The 22,376-nt window shown below is 39.9% G+C and overlaps 1 protein-coding gene across 1 annotated transcript in view; it reads right to left on the bottom strand.

Annotated features, from left to right (window-relative positions):
• Positions 1–21,916, bottom strand: part of QRFPR (pyroglutamylated RFamide peptide receptor) — a 43,608-nt gene extending 21,692 nt beyond the window's left edge. Inside the window, exon 1 of the mRNA XM_045984567.1 lies at positions 21,577–21,916. Coding sequence (XP_045840523.1) covers positions 21,577–21,916 — 340 coding nt within the window. The remainder of the gene's footprint in view (positions 1–21,576) is intronic.
• Between the last annotated feature and the right edge of the window lie 460 nt (positions 21,917–22,376).

The raw sequence follows: 22,376 nt of genomic DNA, 5'->3' as shown, positions 1-22,376 counted from the left end.
TTAATTGTAGGTTTTTACATTTTACATTTTCTTTATCAAGTCAAGGAAGTTTCTATTTCTAACTTGCTGTGAATTTTTATCATGAATGGTACTGGATTTTGTAAAATATTTTTCCTCTGCCAATTGCTAGGATTATATGATTTTTCTTCTTTAGCTAATTACATTGATTAGCTATGGTAGATTACATTGATTATTTTAATAAATTCTGAGTCAATACTGAGTCAGTCTTATATAAGTAGGATAAATCCCACTTAATTATCCTTTTTATATGTTGTTGGATTCTATCTGCTAACATAGTAAGGATTTTTGTATCTAAGTTCATGAAAGATAGCAGTCTGCAGTTCTCCCTTTATTGTACTGTCTCTCTCTGGTTGATTTATCAGTGTTATAAAGGCCTCATAAAATGAATTAATAGTTGTTTCCTTGGCTTACATTTTCTGAAGAGTTTATGTAAAAGTAGCATTAATTCTTTAAATGTCCTATAGAATTCTTCAGTGTAACTATCTGGGCCTGGAGGCTTCATTTTGGGAGTTTCAGCTGCATAGTATTATTTGGTCACTTTCTTTTTAAAAATGCCTTTTAAAAAATATTTTTTAGATTTTTTTTTATTTGAGAGTGACCAAACAAGAGAGAGCACCAATGGGGGAAGGGAGGAGGAGGGGCAGAGAGAGAGAGACAGCAGACTCCCCACTTAGCAGGGCACCCAATTTGGGGCTTGATCCCAGGATCCCAGGATCATGACCTGAGCTGAAGGCAGATGCTTAACTGACCAAGCCACCCAGGCACCCCCAAAAATGTCTTTTAAATCACAGAATTATGAGCATATGGTTTAAAATCAGAAGGGCTACAATTTAAAGGAATAGGTCTCTACTCACCCTTGCTCACCTGCTGTCCCCAACATCTACCTGTTTTTAATTCTTCTACCAGGTAACTTCACATCTTGAAAGCAAGTTGTTTTAGATAGCCTTTCTTCATTTATGGATTTTACCATGATATATATTGACTTTCTTCTGGGATAGATGAACTTTTGGTTCACTTTTATCACCTCTTATTCCCTCTCCCCGTAGCTTTTATTTTTCTTATAATAGCACACTTCAATAACTTCTTTGGAAAGGTTTTGGGAGATTATTTCCTAAATTCTTGTATGTAGTTTCCTCTTAGACTCATAGAGTAATATACTTAAACCCCTATTCACTGGCTTATCAACTTCCAACAGTTTATCTTCTTCCCCACATTGCAAGATAGTGATACCTCACCTTCTTCTTCCTTTTCTTCTCTCTTCCTTCAAACTTCTATCAGCTTGCCTTTACATTTACTTTATCAACCAGGATAGCTTTTCATTTTGTTTCATAGCCATATTAAGTCTTCTGGACTTGACCTACATTTTAATTATAAAAGATTAAAACTATAAACAGCATTTTCATTATTATGACTAAATACTATAATGACAAAGCCAATATGTATGTTGTAATGTAAATAAATTTCTTTCTCTGATTTTATAATTAAGATTCTTATTAATTTACTTATTGCTCTAAAGGATGCCATATTTTAATCTGGGCCATAACTTTCTTGCAGGAGGGTATGTGCTATCGTGAGTGCTGTGAAGTGTGTAAACCTGAAGAATTTTTTTAATTTAATTTTTCCTGGAGTTCTTGGTTGCATTTTTTTCTAGTTGGAAGAAGAAACATGTACCTTCTTTCAACACAGTCTAGGGGTTTATCGTTGAGCTTTGGAATTACTGCCTAGGTTTAGATCCTGGATCTACCATTAGTTAACTGTGAAACCTAAAGCAAATTATCTTACTTCTTTGTGTCTTAGGTTTCCTTATCTTTAAATTAGGTGGTGATAATAGTACTTATCCTATATAGCTGTTAGAAGATTAAATGAATTAATAAATATAATGTGCTTAGGGTAGTGCCTGGCATTATGTGAAAGTGCATTCATTAATGTTAGCTACATTTATTGCTATGATCATCACCATCACTGGCATCCTCATCCTCATCATTTTTACTATTATATCTCAACTTTTCACTTTAACATATTTACTGCAAATCAATTACAAATGGTGTTGGGAAAACTAGACAGCAACATGCAAAAGAATGAAACTAGACCACTTTCTTACACCATACATAAAAATAAACTCAAATGGATGAAAGACGTAATTACATGTGAGAAAGAAAACCAACAAAATCCTAGAGGAGAACACAGACATAACCTTTCTAATATCAGTCATAACAATTTCTTACTAGATGTTTCCTGAGACTAGGGAAACAAAAGCAAAAATGAATTATTGGGACTTCATCAATATTTGTTCTTTTAAGATTCTTCTAGAAGACTACTGACTCACAATTTTCTTTGATTTATTCATTTATTTTAGAGAGAGAGAGAGCATGAGTGGGAGGGGCAGAGGGAGAGGGAGAGAGAATCTCAAGCAGACTCTGTGGAGCCTGATGTGGGGCTCAAGCTCATGAATCAAAGCTGAGGTCACAAGCTGAGCCAAAACCAAGAGTCAGATGGTTAACTGACTGTGTCACCCAGGTGCCCTTACTGACTTCCAATTTTAATGACTGAAGTTTTTAATTTGTTGTTTTTTTTTAAAGACTGCTGTATAGCTGTTATCTTAAAATTTATTTTTATTGGATTCCTTTTCCACTGTTTCTTTAATTCCATGGCTTCTTATTTCTTATGTTTCGTGAAAATTTTTTCAAGTAATTTCTTCAAAGTAATGATTTTAAAGTAAGCTCTTTAAGTTTTTGCATATCTGAAAATGGCTATAATATGACTTGCAATTCAATATCACCTTTCTTTGGAATATTGAAGACGTTGCTTTATTGACTTTTAGAATGAATGTAAAGATTGTCCATCTGAATTTTTTGTCCCTTACAAGTCCTCCTTTACTATTTAGAAACTTTTATTGACCTCTTTGTAACTGGAATTCTGAAATATTGTAGGAAAATGTTGACGCATATTTCATTTTTAACTCTGTTTGGCCTGTGTGCACCTTCTGAATTTTGAGACTTCTAACTCATTTATTTCTGTGCTTTCTTTTGTGCATTTTTTGTGGAATTCCTATTAATCAGATTTTGGAATTCCTGGATTGATCTTCCTATGCGTACTACATTTGTTTATATGAATTTTTTTTAAAGATTTTTTATTTATTTATTTGACAAAGCGAGAGAGAGACCACAGGTAGGCAGAGAGAGAGGGAGAAGCAGGATCTCCGTCGAACAGAGAGCCCGATGTGGGGCTCGATCCCAGGACCCTGAGATCATGACCTGAGCCGAAGGCAGAGGCCTAACCCACTGAGCCACCCAGGTGCCCCTGTTTATATGAATTTTTTGCTTTATTAATTCTCTTTGTCTATTTGCTCATATTACGGAGTTTCTCTTTCTTTGTCTTCCAGCGCTTATAATTTACATATTAATTCAACAGTCATATTTTCACTTTTAAGAACTTTTTCTTATTCTCAAAAGTGTTTATTTTCAGAGATGCTTTTCGTGATTTATGAAGTCAGTACCTCCTTAAAACCAGACATCTCCCATTCAACATTAGTAACTCATTCGTGAAAAGAAGACATTCTGTGTGAAATGTGCACTGGTAGCCTATTTCTCATTACATAAAAAGCCAAATTAAACTCCCAATACATTTTGACTGTAATTTGTAACTAAAACACAGTAAAACCATCATTTACTATATAAAATATCTAAAATAATGCTCTTGATAGAAAAACAGAATGGTTGTTATCAAATCGTTTGTATGTATGCTGCTCTGTATGTAGCATTTTCATCGTGTGTCATAAATATTTCTTTTCCAACCAGGCATAGCAAATAGCAAACATTAATAAATATATTAGAAAAGTGAAGGTAAAATTTGTCACAACAAGGAGACAAATACCTTGGATGTCCCATTACTTAAGAAGAAAGGAACAGGCCGGAAACTTGAAAGGGGAGGAGTGTTGAGGTTTAATCATTGTCATTGGTGGTGTAAAGTGATATCATGGGTAAACGGGTTGCAAAGGTACTATTGCAGGCAAACTATGAAACTCAGAAGCTTACAGATTCTTTATTGCTCTTGTACTGAAGTAAAGAGTGCTAAGTGGATTTTCGGGGAGGCAGATGACATTTAGGATGAAAAACTAAAGAATGGACTTTTATTTACTCTCTTCTAGTTCATGTTTATAGAATTATTTGCATGGTGCTATAAGAAATATCAAGCAATAATATCTCCACTGCCTTCAGAGATAATCTCTATCATTGTATTGTATAGCCTGCAAATTATTTTCAGCAAGTAATATCTAGTGGTTTAATTATATGCTTTCTCGGTTACCATAATGATTAACTTTTCCAACTGATATTCTTTTTAAAAAATTATTTATTTATTTATTTGACATAGAAAGAGAGAGGAAAAACAAGCAGGGGGAGGAGCAGAGGGAGAAAAAGAAGCAGGCTCTCTGTTGTACAGGAAGCCCCATAAGGGGCTTGATCCTAGAACCCTGGGATCACTACCTGCACTGAAGGCAGATGCCCAATGGACTGAGCCACTCAGGTGCCCCCTAAGTGATATTCTAAACAGGTTCAGTACTTGTTAATTTGTCAGCATGACATTTAAAGAATTATTCAACATCTTCATTCATGTCTTCTCAAAGCCAGTCTTCTCTGCAAGAGTTAACAAAGAGTTGAGAAGAATGGCTCAGTTGTAAAGAATGTATAAAATGATGTATCAGCAACACGTGGCACACACATCCCTTTGTGGACACTAGGCATGCTTTTCAAAACATCTATTTGTTTTTGATGTTCTACCAACTATATTTGGAGTATAGCTCAAGAATTTTTCTATGTAGGGATGCCTGGGTGGCTCATTTGGTTAAGTGGCTGCCTTCAGCTCAGGTCATGATCCCAGGGTCCTGGGATTGAGCCCTCCATTGGAGTCCCTGCTCATTGCACTCCGTTCTCCCTCTGCCTCTGTCTGCCGCTCTGCCTACTTGTGCTCTCTCTCTCTGTCTCTGTCAAATAAATAAATAAAATCATTGGCCCCTCCATTGGACTCCCTTCTCCCTCTGCCTCTGTCTGTTGCTCTGCCTACTTGTGCTCTCTCTCTCTGTCAAATAAATAAAATCTTTTAAAAAATGAATTTTTCTATGTATTATTTTGTTTAAAGTGTTTTATTAATTTTGGGGATGTAAGTTTTTCTTATGTAAACATCAGCTTAAATATTATGGTACTGAATGACTCATTTATTGTCATAGCTTGAGACTTAACAAATAAGTTAAGTGACTCAGTTGGTTAAACATCTGACTCTCGATCTCAGCTCAGGCCTCCATTTTAGGGTTGTGAGCTCAAGCCCTGCATTAGGTTCTACATCCTACTTAAAACCAAAACAAAACAAAACAAATACTAATTCTACTGGGAAAATATTACATGAGAAAACATTTTTCAGGATATGTCTGTAAATATAAAAATACTACTTGGAGTTTCATTTCTAAATTTATCTATTAATAACCTATTTCTTCTAGCTTCATTTATCTGTATTGTATTCTGCAAACTTTCTTCAAACTATCTATGAATCCTTAGTTACCTTTACATATTTAAGAATGTGGCAGAGTGAAAGACAACGGGCATTCCCTGTTCACATGGGCTGGAGTGGTCCCCCAAAAGACTTTGATTTAGAATGAGTAGAGCCTTAGAGATGAAAAACATTCACGTTTTTCCTTATGGAGCCAAAACTCATACTAACTCTGCAGTTGTGCTCAAAGTGCTTCCTTCAGTTACTTTACAAGAAGAATCTTCTGGGTATATATTTGTGCAGGAAAACAAGTTCAGTACAGTAAAATTGTGTGTCTTCTGATTTTTTCTTCTAATTTTCATTACTCTAATAGCTACAAATACTATTTTAGAAAAATAGCTGAATTGGTTTCTTTTCCTCCCCACTAATAGCAATAATTAGATTTTCAAATAACAGAATTAAAGGAGCCCAGGTTAAACATTAAGGTTTAAAAGCAAAAAGCAAGAGACAACATTCTAAGTATTACTTGCCTATATTGCTTTAATGCCTATTTTTCTTTTGTCATTTCTCAATCAACTTTAGTTCAACATTTTGCTTTTGGTTTTTAAATATTTTGACTCCTTTATCCTTGGCTGTATTGAAACTGAAGTGTTTGGAATGCTACTTTGTAATTAAATGTTTATTTGTGGGATATTAATGTCTGCTCTCTTTCCATAAAGAACAGCTGGGAGTGTTTGTTTTGTCTTTCTCTGTATTCAAAACGTCTTAAGTAGTATATAACCTACAGGTGAATGAATGAACAAATGCATGAATGAATGAGAAGACAGAATATAGATGAATTCTTGTTACATAGTTAATTTGATGTCAGCTTGACTGGATCATGGAATGCCCACATATCTTGTTAAGTAATATCTCGGGTTGTGTTTTCGAGGGTGTTTCCAAAAGAGATTAGCACTTGAATTGGTTAGCTGAATAAAGCAGATGGCACTCCCCCATGCGAGTGGGCATCATCTATAATCTGTTGAGAGCCTAAATAGAACAAAAGGCAGAGAGGAAGGTTAAATTTGCTCTCTGCCTGACTGCTTGAGATGAGTAATTGATCTTCTACTCTGGAGGTCCCTGGTTCTCAGCCATTCAGACTCAGACTAGAATCTACCTACACATTGGGTCTCTGGCTCTCACGTCTTTGAACTACCACCCCCAGGGGTTTGCCTGGATCTCCAGCTTGCAGACAACAGGCTGTGGGACTCTTCAGCTTCCATAACTATGTGAGCCAATTCTGATAATATACATCTGATAATATACCAATGTGAAGAATGTATATTCTTCACATTTTCTATTCATTTGCCACCTTGTTTTTGTAACACTGGTTTTTCAAATCTTATTGTGGTAATGGTTTTCTTCTCTTTTCTTTTTTTAAAGATTTTATTATTTATTTATTTAATTTTATTTATTTTGGAGAGCGAGAGCATGAGTGGGCGGGGAGGGGAAGACATTGGCTACAGAAAGGAGAAAAAGCATTCAATAACCTGGAGCTTTATTAAGGAAAACTGTAACTTTTGAAAACTAGAGTAATCCATTCCATGAAAGCTTATTTACTCAGGAATTTTTCACCCATTTAATTTGGGTCAGTTTGATTTTTGTCATCAATAAATCAAGCCCACAAGTAAAGCTGACTGTGTATTAAATTCTGTGCCCTTCTCAGTATAACAATGATTTGGAAAAATAAGCTATAATGATATAAGTCCTGGTTACTGTAGTAACTGCCTCTGTGGTATAATAGATATTTGAAGAGAACTATTTAGCCCATCTATTTGCTAATAAGTAGCCTTTCATCATTGGTCAAAGTAATCTATCCTGTGTTCATCAGAAGCAAAAGTGGAACACAGCAATGGTATATTTATAGACCAGCCTCAAAATTCCTTCCCCATAAGGCCCACACTGGTAATTTCATTAGAATACAGATTCTGATTCAGTAGGTCTGGGATGGAGTCCGAGACTGTTTCTAACAAGGTTCGAGGTGATACTGATGCTACCGGTCCACAAAGCAGATTCTAAGTGGCAAGAAGGTACACAGTATATCGAAGACAGTTTTGCTGCTAGGGAACACTATTTCCTGACACAAACATTCTTGTTACCGAGGTAACTGGGCCGCAAGTGGGTCCTATGACTATTTGACCTCGTGACCTACTGTGCCAGCAGAACTCTTTCAGCAAAGCAGCAGCCTCTCCCTCTCTTAGGCTGCTTCTCTAACAAGGAATTTCTTTTCCCTTTTCAAATTAAAGGAACCAGTACAGTTTGTACTAAAGATAGTGTATCTTTCAGTTACCGGTAAAGCAGCCATTTTTAAATTTCTCTCTTTATGTGAGAAACTTAAAAGAAACTAATAACTTCAATTGTCGGCTGTACTTGACATTGCTACTACCTAGAGCTGAAAACATGGGGGAAAGGATGTATAAAAGCCATGTGGAACCCAACTAGCCTGTAGAGAATTTTGACTTGCATGTCTCTCACTTAATAACTCTTTTTCTGTTAGAGTTTTTGTGAAGGTTTTTAATGGAAGATAATCAAGTTCCATTCTCATGTAGTCAGTTTCCCATCTGTCAGTAACATCTATCTGTAAGTCAAGATTTTCTGACTATATTAGATATTCTGACTATATTATATATAGGTTTTTTTTCCCCCAGTTCTCTCCTTTCTTAAAAGTTTTCTTTTATTTCCTTTTTGCTATATACCTTTCTCCAGGAAGAGAAATAAAAGGCACAGATGTACAGAGTTCCTTAAATACAGAAAAAAAGTCTTTCTTCGACATGTTTACTACAAGAAAGACCATTGAAAATGAAGTCTGACAAGGCTATAAAGCAAAGCAAATTTATTACCAAGGTTCATACTTAGCTGACTTAACATTCTCATCATTGTTAATGAAATAACATTGAAAATATATTACAGAGAACTCTTCTTCCAAAAATTTGAGAATTTCACAGATAATTTAAAAGAAATTAATTAGTCAATTAACCTCTCTGCAATCCATGCAAGCCTAGTGCATTTTGCAGCCTCTAGGGATTTCCTAATGAAGGAGCCCAAACTACATCTTACCCCAGCCCAATCCTGCCAGGTAAGGCAGTGACCTTTCTCTCTCTCTCTCTGGAAGGAGAAGTCCTATATGGATCACATGAAGCCATGTATTCCTCCTAGCCCTTCATTGATTGAACCCGAAGTCTAAGCCTGTCGAAATCCTTGTCTTTGGGCTAAGATGTAGGAATAGTATAAGGATGCACTGTGAGATGAAGCCAAAGGATATACAGAAAAGCCTGTACTGTAGGGAAGAAGTTTTCTGTGATTTGTCCTGCATAACCAACCACTGAGACTTGCATATACCCAGGCAGGTTAAAGAATGCATGACTGTCCTTGGGAGCCTGGTTAGTTGACATTAGCTGGCCTCCAGGTCAGAACTGGCCCTCCTGGTCTGGATGCCAGGAGCTATAAATCTTGCCTAACACACCCTCCAGCTCCAGGCTGGCCGGTCCCCGCAGAATGGGATCTGCACACCTAGCCCAGGCTCCTTGAAGATGTAAAGACATGGTAACACAGAAATGCAGCCACTCTAAACAGCACACAGGCAAACAAATGTTCACCTTCAGACCCCATCATTTGCCCCATAAATATGGCCCTTTTGGGGATAGTCATTTGGAAGTTTCACCTGAGGGGAGGATGCTCCGCCCAGGCCTCTCAATCCAGACTCCAGCCTGGCTGTCTCCATGGAGCTTCCCCAGCTGATGAGGTTGGATATTCTAAGTACCCAGTTTGATATAATTCTGTCTTATTCTCCTTACTGCTTACTATTGCTCTCATCTATACGTAGATTGCCCTTTTCTTCCTTCTGTCTCTATTTGATTTTTAACATATCAAGAAAGTGTTTTTTTCCTCTTCAAAGCTGAGAGTACAGCTGCTGTGAATCTTTTCTTCAGAACAAACCATCAGTAAGAGTGGGGGCTACTAGGACGCCTGGGTGGCTCAGTGGGTTAAAGCCTCTGCCTTCAGCTTGGGTCATGATCTCAGGGTCCTGGGATCGAGCCCCGCATCAGGTTTTCTGCTCAGCGGGGAGCCTGCTTCCTCCCTCTCTCTCTCTGCCTGCCTCTCTGCCTACTTGTGATCTCTGCCTGTCAAATAAATAAAATCTTTAAAAAAAGAGTGGGAGCTACGAGGGTTATGAAAAAGTAGAAAATCTAAAGACAAATGGATAAAATTAGTGTATGAGTTTTCCTAGTTTCTTTTTCTCCTCCACCCTTTCCTTCTCTCCTTAATTAACTAAGATATGCCTGCTGGATAGTTCCCTCTCGTGGCCATTTTGTTAACCAGACTATGTGGAATAATTTGGGTCAGGTATCAGGATGGGATATTTGCATAAATAAGACTGAGATTTAAAGAGAGAGAGAAAAGGTGGGAGGTGGAGGCAGAGAGACAGAGAGAGAAGGGGAGATAGACTGATGAGGATGGAGGGAAAGAAGGAGGCAGTAAGAATGTCCACAAGGAGCTGAAGCATATGTTCATAGTCAAAGGAGGTTTCCTTGGGTGGGATGGGGAAGTTGAGAGACCGTGAAGTCCAGCATTACAAGATGGGGGCGTGAGTCAGTGACGGCTTTGTATTAATACTAGTGTGGCAACATTGTGTCTACTGTCTGCCGTGGCCTGAAAGGACATGTGATGTTTGCAAGGTGAAAAAAGCTCTGTGGAACACTATTAAGTGTAATAGTAAAGACCTGAATGAAATGAAAGAACGGGGTTTTAAGAGATAGTCTTGTGAGTAATGAATTAAAATATTTTAAAATTTCTTTGAGACACATAAGTAAAGATCAAAATTATTTTATACTAGTGTTGGTCACTGAACTAAGCCTCTTTGAATTTGACACTTGGAGCACTAGGATTTATTCAGCTGTCCAAGAGTATAAAACAGAAGGTGGAAGATATATGATACGGAAAAGACTGAATAAACTCAACGATTGAACAGTATGGCAGTAAAAAGCAATCAGACTGAATAAGCAAGACTTTGTCCACTGGAGGAGTGGAGCAAAGTCGTATTTATGGCCGAGCCCTGGAGATTCATGGATTCTTCATGCCGAGCTCCACACAGCTGCTGCTTCAGATCTCCCTTCAACTTCCATAGACCTACCTGTTACCGTCCTTAAATTCAAGAGATCCCCCTCTTCTTCACTGCTACAAAACAGGCTTGCCATAGCTATCTAGGTAAACTGAATCTTTGTTCCTTGCAACCAAAAAAGCAAAGACATGAAGATAAATACAATCTCATTCTTCTGTATGTCACAAAAATAAATACAACTAATTTCTTAAAAGAGTCAACTATTAGCATAATGACAAATAAGGTGATAAACTTTAATACATTCAAAAATTATTTATTGAGAACCTACCATATAACCTAGTAATAGCTATGCAATTAAGTGCTGGATGATATACAAGAGAGATCAAGTCTTTGACCTTATGGAGCTTATATTCTAGTGGAGGAGACGAAAACAGACAGATTGTTATCTTCAAAGTCAGAGAATATTATTTCCTCAATACTGAAAATCTAATTTGAAAAGTGTGCTCACTGAATTAACCAGCTGTTTTTGCATCTAGCAAACAGTGTGAAGATGTGTATTTTATACCTAATGATTTATTTATAGGTAATGTAAAATTTTAACAGGACCTACATCTTGCCCAAAGTGAAGTTTTATTTCATTATGTCTTCATATAATCTGTTTTAAGCATTAGATCAGTACCAATTTCCAAGGTTTCATCACCCTGCCCTTTTTTTTTAAAGTAAAACTGTACTTTTAAAATACATTTTCACCATCTTTTCCTCAGAGCCACTGAGGAAATCACTGCTTGGATCAGGTTTATATTGATACTTAGATTAAATTTTGACTCAGTAAAATTCCTCCTCATAAAAATAAACCTTTAGTGTTTATAGATGATGCAGTAAAGGAAAAGTTTTAAAAAGCCAAGCATGTTGCTCAGTCTGTAGCCTAGCTTGACAGGACTTCTAAACCCAAGTCAGTATGGACTTCTGTGAATAGGTGTGTGTTAAGGTTGCAAGCGTCAGTAGACAGGTGGCCAGAGCCACTGAGAATCAATGGAGAGGAATCCATTCTCGGGAAGGTTTGGGGGGCAAAGACCAGGACAACTTTTCATATCATAACTTTGTCCTCCAGGTCCCAGAAAGAGTATCTGCGGTCTAACTGTGCAGGAAGCACTATGCACATATGCGGCAGAGGCAGGGGATGAGACAATGCATTGCAGAAAGAACAATCATGTCATACTCCGGCAGAGCTGCTGTGGTGAAAAGCTCGACACAGAAGCACAGCTCTTGCCCTCAAGTCCTGGCAGCAGCACTTCCTATTTATTTATTTATTTATTTATTTATTTTTTAAAGATTTATTTATTTGACAGATAGAGATTACAAGTAGGCAGAGAGGCAGGCAGAGAGAGAGAGAGAGGAGGAAGCAGGCTCCCAGCCAAGCAGAGAGCCCGATGCGGGGCTCGATCCCAGGACCCTGGGATCATGACCCGAGCTGAAGGCAGAGGCTTTAACCCGCTGAGCCACCCAGGCGCCCCAGCACTTCCTATTTATATGAGCATGAGCACTGTCCTAAATGTGATAGATTAATTAAAAAAAAAAAAAAAGGCTCCAATTTCCCCTGTCACTGTCTGCAAGCTCCCTCAGCCCCCATCAATGGGACTTTGCCAAGTGGAGAGACTCCTTCCCCACTGATGACGTGATTTGCTTTAATCACAGAAGGGACATTGGTGCAACTTCCAATCCTGGGCGAGAGGTTTTGAAGCTTCTGCTCTCACTCTTTTCGAATGTGGTGCTCCCACGTAAAGAATTGTGGACTATCCTGCTGAAGAAGGGAACCATATGGGACAGAGATAGCCTGTCCCTGCTGAGGTCATCTAAAATGGTGAGCCTCCATCAGGCAGCCAGAAGAACGTCGTCTTGTGAGTGCCCTCTGGGGAAACCAGCAAAAGAACTGCCCAGCAGAGACAAGCCTAACGGCTAAGCCACTGACACTGAATCACTAGCAAAAACAGAAACAAAACAGTGGTTTCTTTAATCTACAAGGGTTTGAGTAATTTGCAGTTGGAAAGAGATAACTGATGTACTAACCCCATCTTTTTGTGCCTCCATTTTCTCCTCTGTAAAATGGGGATGATGACATACTTCTCAAATAGTGAGCCTAGGAGCCGTCATGAGCCTTCTTCAGGCCACGAACCAGACAGCAAGAATGTTCACAAGGTAACGGGCAGCCAAGGTTCACAATCAAGAGAGGTTCCATGGGGGTGGGATGGGGATTGTGGCAAAAGGAGCTGCAATTACCAGACCAGGGAAAGGGGGTCAGTAGGACGGCTCTGTTTTCATATTGGTGTGGTAACCTTGTGCCTCCCAGTCTTCAGTGTCCTGGGAAGACCCCCAAGCCTGGCAAGCAACTACAGAATCTATAACAGCCCCAACAAATCTTTAACCACTTCAGCCTCTTTTCAGGATGTATAATTGCTTCTAAAATAAATGAAAGCAAATATTCTTTTCTGAGTACAAATGATTAGTTTGAATTTTCATTGTTTGAGGATAAGAGTAAATATTTTCATGACAGTTATCCAAGACTTTATTAACAAAAATAAATTATATGGACAGGGTTATTTATAGTGGTTTCATTTAAATGCATACATATGTCTTTGAGAAATTAATATTGCAATTACAGTTTTTTTAAACTCTGTCATTCTGTACATAAAAGATTCCTAACATTTTAAATAGTAACACTTCGCAGCTGTAAACTACAATCTGCTTCCTTCTATAGGCTACCCACTATGTGCCAGATCCTTTACACGCAGCGTCATTCATTCTCCCAGCAACCTTATGAGGTAGGCATAGCTTTTCCCAAATTTACAGATGGGAAAACCATAAAAAGAGAAATAAAATAACTGTCCCAACATGAAACATGGTGTTTGCCGACCTGCAAAGAACACTGCAGATATTAAATGCCTCTCAATTTTACAAAGAGTTTTTTTTAATATATTTTGAAGCATGCATTGAAAGCATGCATGTTTCAAATTTTTTAGATGAAAGGTTTTATATGTGAAGATATGTAAATATTGCATACTTCATGCTGAAATACAATGGGAAATCATAAGAACTGGGTATCTGTTAATATTTTTTATAAACTACAGCATGATGTAAATCTTGCATCTTTGTTGTAGTTTCTGCTGCTGCATTGACCACTGGGGGGCAACATCATATATAATTTTGTAACTTCTCCTCTTGGTCTCCTAATAGGGGCAAACAGAATGCAAGGAAGTGTAGTTAATAGCTAGTTCAGTAACCTATGGGTCATAAATGGTGCAACAATATTAGAACCCAATATTGTCCATTCTAGAGTGTATATTCATTTTCACTGCACCAAACTATCTCTTTTATCTCTCCCAGATTATGAGAACACATTATATCATAAGGAGAATTCCACTAGTCCTTAATAATCTGCAATCTTTCTGGTACTATAGATGATGTATATTCTCAGAACACAGCCACACAAAGAACAAATCTAGTTTTGCCTAAAGACACTAAACACTTGAGTACTTCAGAATTAATCATTAGAAATCAATCCTTAATTTTAATATAGGAAATGAAACAACGAAATTACCTGTGAATACACATTTGGGTTGAAACAGGGAGTTCTTTTTAAAGAAAGGTTTATTTATTCATTTTAGAGAAAGAGAGAGAAGGGGAAAGAGCAGAGGGAGAAGGAGAGAACGTCTCAAACAAACTCCATGCTGAGCTGGACATGGGGCTCAATCCCAGAACCTTGAGTTCATGATCTGAGCAAAAACCAGATTTGGATGCTTAACCGACTGAGCCACCAGGCACCCCTGAAATGGGGAGTTTTAAAGAAAATATGTGTCAATAGTTCCAGGACCATTTTTCATAATACCTGACAAAAATAACCCAAGAATGAAACTGCACTACAGAAGGGAGTGAGGCTGGGCAAAGACGGGGAGAATGGCAGAGCCCTGGAGTCACTTTTGGGAGACCTAGATTCAGCTATGCCTGAAGCTGGACCTAATCCTGAATTTTTCAGTTCCATGAGACAGAATATCCTCCCTCACCTTTTCTTAAGTTAGGTTTAGACAGGCTTCTCCGTTTGCAAATAAGAATCTTAATAAACCAATCACTGGTCAAAGAACATGCTAAGCTATGTACTAGGAAAGCAAATGGAAAAGGGAATTTTTTTTATGCTTTCTAAGTACACAATGAAATTTTTCAAATTTTCTCATTGCCAAATCTTTTGTGTCCTTATTTTAACTGTAAATATTGTTGTCCTAGGTAGAGAGACTCATACAAATCCCATGGCTGATAGGACCACCTCCCAGCCTCCTGAGAAAACTTAGTAAATTTCTTGACCCTGGCATCTTTTCTTCTTAAAGTGTGCACATAATTAATTCAAGAGGAGACCACCCAGAGGCTGGCCCTATGGCACAATTTTTTTTTAAAGATTTTTTTTTAATTTATTTATTTGACAGAGAGAGACCACAAGTAGACAGAGAGGCAGGCAGAGAGAGAGAGAGGGAAGCAGGCTTGCCGCCAAGCAGAGAGCCCGATGTGGGACTCGATCCCAGGACCCTGAGATCATGACCTGAGCCAAAGGCAGCGGCTTAACCCACTGAGCCACCCAGGTGCCCCTATGGCACAATTTTTGATTTGACGTCCAAACTACTGTCGCTGGGCCTTCTCTTCGATTTACTTCTTTCATTTTTTTATACTTCTTCACTTCAGTGAGTCTATTCTTTGTCAGCAGCTTTCATCATTCCTGTTTAAAGTTTTTTTTTTTTAAGTCCCACGATACTGTTGATTTTACATCAGTTTCACCATATTTAGTTTCCCCCAGGAACTCTGAGGTTTCTAAAATGTTATAGAAAAGGGAAAATTATTATTGTAAGTGATATTTTCTAACCACTAATCAAATAATAAAGTAGACCTGAAGATGTTCCAGTCTAATCCCTCTGCTCTGAGCTGGCCCCCCAAACTAAGATCTTTTCACCACATAATTTAATAACCTCCTTTTTAAATTTTTTAAAAATTTATTTATTTGAGTGAGAGAGAGCACAGGGAGAGGAAGAAGCAGGCTCCCCGCTGAGCAGGGAGCCAGATGAGGAAGATAGTAGTGGGGGGGTGGTTTGAACCCAGGATCATGACCAGAGCCAAAGGCAAACATTTCGACTGAGCCACCAGGCACCCCAACAACTTCCTTTAATAACCCATTTCAGAATTTATCAGGTTGGAATCTCTAAAAACTCACCTAATTTTTTTTTAAGATTTTATTTATTTATTTAGAGAAAGAACATGAGAGCCAAGGAAGTGGCAGAGGAAGAGAGACTCTCAAGCAGACGCCATGCTCAGTGGGACTCAATTTCATGACCCTGAGATCATGACCTGAGCCAAAATCAAGAGCTGGACACTCAACCAAGTAAGCCATTCAGGCACCCCCCACCTAATTTTTTTGTGTGGTGTACAGTGAGTGTTTTTTTCTTTCCTACCCTCCTTTCCTTCAATCTTCATTCCAGTAAAATCCTTTCCTACAAATATGAAATCTAATGGAAAATTCTATTTATTAAAAAGAAAGAAGGGGGCTGTTTTGGTGAAGCCTGGGAGCCTGCCTGCTCCACACCTGCCCACACCAGCCACCAAGTCTCTGGGTAACTCGGACTGAAAACCTTGCTGTGGGGGTGTGCTCATTTAAAACTAGAGTTTTGGGGTGCCTGGGTGAGCTGGCTCAGTGGGTTAAAGCCTCTGCCTTCAGCTCAGGTCATGATCCCAGGGTCCTGGGATGGAGCCCCGCATCTGGCTCTCTGCTCAGCATGGAGCCTGCTTCCCTCTCTCTCTGCCTGCCTCTCTGTCTACTTGTGATCTCTGTCAAACAAATTAATAAAATCTTAAAAAAAAATAAAACTAGAGTTTTATTCTCCAGATGAGAGACTAATTCTTTCAGTCTTACGTCGTATGTCAGGTATCCTGACATTTTAATCATTTTCAGCTTCTTTCTAAATCCACCTCAAAAGACTCCAAAAAACTTTAGGGCTTTTGTAGAGACGTAATTGATGGAGTATAATGGGAAAATCGCCTCAAAGTTCCACATCAAGCTTCATTTTATACAACTTACGTGTGGCTTTTCCAAGCACTGTAACTCCGATGGCGGTTTTTTCCCCTACACTGTAGAGCAACCTTGAGCTGGTGTATGTGGCAGGTGCTGTGCTTCGGAAGCACCTGGCCTCCTTTATTTCTTTTCATCTTCACAACAGCCCACGTCTTGGCGTTGTCGGCATTTGCGCTACATCAGTGATTCTCAACCTTGGCTACAAATTATGTTATTGGGGAACTTCTGAAAATCCAATACCTGGGTACTCAGACCAATTAAATCAGAATATCCCAGGGTAGAAACCAGGCATCATTTTAAAAACTCCCTGAGCGATTCTATGTGTTGGCAAGACTGAGAGCCACCTCTCTAGGCGGAATTTTCCTATCGGCCGCCGAGAAAATGAGTTTTTGCATTTTCTTACCCAAGCAAGCAGTCTTCAGGTATAGTAAGTAGATGCGAAAGTGCCCTTCTCCCAGCGAGGCTGCTATTACTTAGGCTATTTTGGGAACTCCTTTTCTGTAATTGCTTTTAGTCAATTTACCAGTCATCCTTAGAAAATTCTTTTCAGAGCCCACAGCAGGATCGCAAGGAGGTGCAGAGAGCTCTGGATGTACCTGGGGAGATCTTCCCTTCCCCTGGCTGTGACCCTGCCCACAATAGGATAAAAGCAGGCAGAGAGTCCTGTGGCTCCCACAAGGCCATAAAGCCCTTCCCCATCTCAATTCATTAATGCTGAGAGCAATAAAGAGGCTAGAATGAGATCTGATGTTCTACCTCCTTCTGGGAATTCTTCAGAATTAATCCTCCCGTATTTTGTAAATTCACGTTTACCTGAGTCACCATGAGTCCCATTCTCCTAGACCATCCCTTGCCCCTGGACCCAATCGAGGCTCTAAACATCCCCCTTCTGATCCAAGCCTCCAGTTCCCCAACACTTCCCCACAGTGCACTCTGAAACTCTGGCAACAAAATCCCCTGCCTTCTCCATTTTTTCTTTGAGTGCCACATTCCCCATCTTGCTCTAACTGAAACCTGGCAATTCCATAAGAACTCAGCTTTCTCTACACCTTTAATATCCCAGAGCAAACAACAGATACCCGGAAAATGCTGAATACAAAAATGACTCAGACTAGTAATGATAATAGTTTAGACTCTGGGCAGAGAGATAAGGTAGGGTGAGAGAATGTTGGAGCTAATAAGAGATCTGTGTATAAATATCCAGTCTCAGGTCAGGGGGATTACGGCTTAAGATAATTAGATACTGATTTCAGAATTATCAGCAAAGAAAGGAGAGTCCTGGTTGGAGTCTCTCTGCAGAAATGGGTGATGAAAGAAGAAATTGCACGCTAGGCTTCAGTGGACACACACTCAAAAACTAAGAAGAATTATAAGAACCATCAAAGGGCAGAATATAAAGAAAGAGATAAGTGTTCTGGAGCATTGTTGAGAAGCAAAATCTATTTTGTGGAATTTAGTTGAAAAAAAACCAGCATATTCAGACAGTAAATTTGGAGGAACATGTAGATATTTCAAAGAAAGAGATTAAAGGGGGAGGAAAAAAAGAGACAAAATGAGGAAGAACAGACTGCAGATTAGAAGAGGTAAATTCCATGGCCCTAAGAGTACAATGGGCAACTTGACTGCTAGAGTCTGATCAGATAGATTTGTAAGCAGAATGCACACAGAACTTCCAAGGCCTGACTCCTAATTGCTATAAAAACACAAACCCATCCTCACATTAGTGATTTTAAAAAACCATAAACAAATGCTATTTACTGTTCCTGTGGGAAGAGAATCACCATTCCTGCTAGCTCTGTGTTGGATGCTCTGCGGAGTAGTGTGGGAGTAAATCAACCAGTGGGTCAAAGAGTGTTGGCATATGCCAGACATATACAAGAATTGCACATACAATTGCCTCAATGCCGAACAACACTTAGATGCTGAATTTAGATCTCCTTCTAAATTGAGTGTAACTCACTTAAACTAAATGTTTATGGATACACTTTGTTGCACCTGTCATTTATGGTGCCATCACTGCACCAACAGAAACTCAAAAGTCTTTGCTCAGTGGTATGCTGGAAAACAACTGTATGGTTTTGTTTTGTTTTGTTTTGTTTTTTAAAGAGTTTTTGCTGCTGACATCCACAATGTAAATATTCCTGTCATGGCTGATTTCAAGCCAATAACATGACGTCTCTGAATGGGGAACAGGGTAGAGATGTGCACAATGGTCTCTTTAAGTCTGCAAGCTGGTTCCAGAGAGTCAGATGTAACTAGTTTGGACATGGGCTGGCACAGAACATTTTTAAAGCCTCTGGAGGTTCTCTGTGTAGCCAGGTCTGAGAATCATTACTTAGAGTGGTGCTTCTCAAATTTTCATGTGCTTATGAATCACCTGGAGATCTTGTCCAAATGCAGGATTTGACTCAACAGGCAACATTGGTCCCTAGCAAGGGAGATAAGTGGACTAGAGAAAGAAGAAGAAAACAATCATTTGTAGCCCTACCTTTGTCAGAAATGTCTGAGGCGAAGACTTTGAAGAAAAGTCACAAACTGGAGGTCCATGAATTATTTGTGGCCAAACCCCCAGGGAGGTTTTCTTTTACCCAATTGCATTTTATTTTATTTTATCTTAATTTGAACTAAATGCCAAGATCCTAAAATTCCAAAATTCCATTTCTCCAGCTTCTCTGGAGTTCAAAGAAGAAGAAGGAGGAGGAGGAGGAGAAGAAGGAGGAAGAGGAGGAGGAGGAGGAGGAGGAGGAAGGCAGTAGCAGCAGCAACAACAAAAGATTTGACAATTCAGGGCACCAGCCCTGACTCCAGGGGTCCTGCCCCCTTTAGGGGAGGTCCTGAGACTTTGTCCTGACATTGTTGCCTCCTAGTGGTTTCCACTGCTTCCTTTATATTTCCTCCTTCACCCTGAAGGAATTTGAGGGGTATTCATATTTTAGGTTTAGCCTAACTGATACTTTTTCTGATACTTTTCCCACTCTCTTCTCATTTCCCACCATCCCTCACATATACACTATATACTTGACATGACTTACACAGTGTTCTTGGAATTCATCACCTTCGTTCTCTCCTCCAAACTTTGGATTGACCCTGTTCCTGGGACACACTCCATCCTTCTTTCTCTGCTGAAAACAATCTGAATCATTCTTCAATAAGTAGCTCGCAAGTCCCCTCTTTGGAGTAACCTTCCTGACTTTTATACTCCCACAGCAGAGTGGATCCTGTTCTGTTACATCCAAGTACAATGATTTCATCGGAGTGCATAAGACAGGCTGTAAGTCAGAAGTTGGTTTGCCACTTGCTGCATTATGTGTCACTCTCACGTCAGTGCTATGTTCTCTAATGGTTAGTGCATTTTTGGAAATACATTGTAGATGAGATGGGAATCAAAGATCTTAGCCTCTTGATGCACTAAAGATAAACCCAATGTAAATTAATAGGAAAAAAATGCCAGGGAAAGAAATTGAAGAGCTCAACTTGTTATTGGTAGGATAAAAGAAACTCTCCATGAGATTAAAAGGAAGGAGCAAAGGAATGGAAATGGCAGGGCTTGGAGGCATAATGATCCATTTCTCTCACGTTCTTTGTATTTGCGACCACTTTGTATGAATTGTGATGTGGTTTCAAGAATGCACCCATCCATGACAATGGGGGTACAACCAGAACTTCATCACCAAGACACACCATTAAACACTGGTGACAACAGAAGGCATTACTGCTTATGGACTAGAGCATGCTCTGTAGCTGTGTGTCTGGAAAGACTGGATTACCTACCTGGTTGAGGTGCACTGTCTAGCGTTTCTCAACCTCTACACTGGGATCCCAGCTCAATAACTCTGAATGCTTCCCTACCATTTCCACTCCCCTTTAAAGGAAGGAGAAGGAATCAATGTCTCCTTCTTTATCAGTCAGGAGGGGGATATGTTTTCTGTGTTAATTCTCCCTGCTTGATTCTGTTTACTGAATCTGAAAAAAATGACTATACACACACACATAATATATGTATATATGTATTTATATATATATATAATCCATTTGCAGGGATATATCTATTAAATACCTATTATATATAATTGCATAATAATTACATATAATATATAATAAAATACACACACACATATATAAAATTAGTTTTAAGTCCCTATATAAATTGGATCTACAAATACCTACAAACACCTGTTTGGAAGCCACAGAAGCATCTGTGTAGTGAGACTGTAAGTTGGGAGGATGAGTGGATATCGGTATTTTTATTTTTGAAATATTTTTATTTTACTTAAAAAACAGAAAAAATCCTGGTAATTATGGAAAAAGGAGCTAAAATAACTGTTGACCAATGCGACTCCCCATCTCACTACCTTGTACTTTTCCTAGCATTTTCCTGTGTCTTTTTAAATTTTATTTTATTCTGTTCAATAAGCCAGCATATAGTACATCATTAGTTTTTGATGTAGCGTTCAAGGACTCATTAGTTGCGTTTAACAAGCCAGTTCTCATCACCACACCTGTCCTACGTCATACCCATCACCCGGTTATCCGATCCTTCCACCTGCCCCAACCCCATGCCTCTGTTTGGTTGCCGGGATCCAGAGTCTCTCATGGTTTGTCTCCCTCTCGGATTTCTTCCCAGTCAGTTTTCCCTCCCTTTCCCCGTGGTCCTCCCGGCAATGCAAAGAAATCTGTGTCGTTAAGCGACAAGGAGAAGAAGCGTTGCACCGAATCAAGTACCAAAAAACTCTCCAAGCGAGCGCAGGCGAAGAAGTTCTAAGAAAGAGCTCTGGGTTCTTTTGGTAGAAAGAGAAATGTAAGGAACAAAGGGGCGGGGAGAGTCCCGTGGAAGGCTGGGGGATTAGGGAAGAAGGTGCGGACGTGGACTCACCCCCCAGCCAGGTGTCAGAGATGTTCTGGAGCATGGTGACCGGGATGCAGAAGAAGGCGATGAGCAGGTCGCTGAGCGCCAAGGAGCAGATAAAGATGTTGGTGACCGTGCGCATGGCTTTGCTGCGGGTCACTACGAAGACCACCAGTGAGTTGCCAAAGAGTGCTAGAGCAAAGATGAGCACGCCGGTGAGCACTAAGGCCAGCTTGGCGCGCCCGGGCAGCTCCGGGGTGTAGACCAGGGGCCGCAGCCCATACCGCGCGATGAACTGCTCGCGGGTCAAGTTGTGGTCCCGTAGTAGCCGGGAGAACTGCTCCCGCGTAATGTTGAGTGATTGCATGCCGCGTGCTCCCGGAGCGCGGTCCGCTACAGCCGGGCCACCCACTGCCCCTCAAGCGCACCGAGGAGCGGCGGGGTGGGGGCTGCGAGGAGACGAGGCCGATGGCCGCTTCACCCTCGGAGGCCAGGACAGCCTCTGTTCCAGACTCTGACGCGCTAAAGGACTCCCGGCTGCACCCCAGGATGTTAGGGAGAAGGAAAGCAGCGCGGGATCAAACCCACAATCAAGAGGCGGGAAGCCAAAGCCTGGGAGACTATCCCTTTATCAAAAACGTTCGCAGTTCAAAGAAAGTTCTCTTGCTCTTCTCTAAGGTGAGGGGCTGGGGCGGTCGGGAATGCTGGAGCGCCGCTCAAGGGTCCCAGCGCTTCTGGCTCCCCAGCCTTCTGGCGCACCGCACTGGCTCCAAGAGCGGCGGAGGGAGGGGCTGGAACTCTGCGGCGCGCCACTCCCCTCCCAGCTT

This window comes from Meles meles, chromosome 2 (assembly GCF_922984935.1).
Source record: "Meles meles chromosome 2, mMelMel3.1 paternal haplotype, whole genome shotgun sequence".
In the NCBI taxonomy this organism is placed as follows: Eukaryota; Metazoa; Chordata; class Mammalia; order Carnivora; family Mustelidae; genus Meles; species Meles meles.
This window is presented reverse-complemented; position numbering and strand designations above follow the sequence as displayed.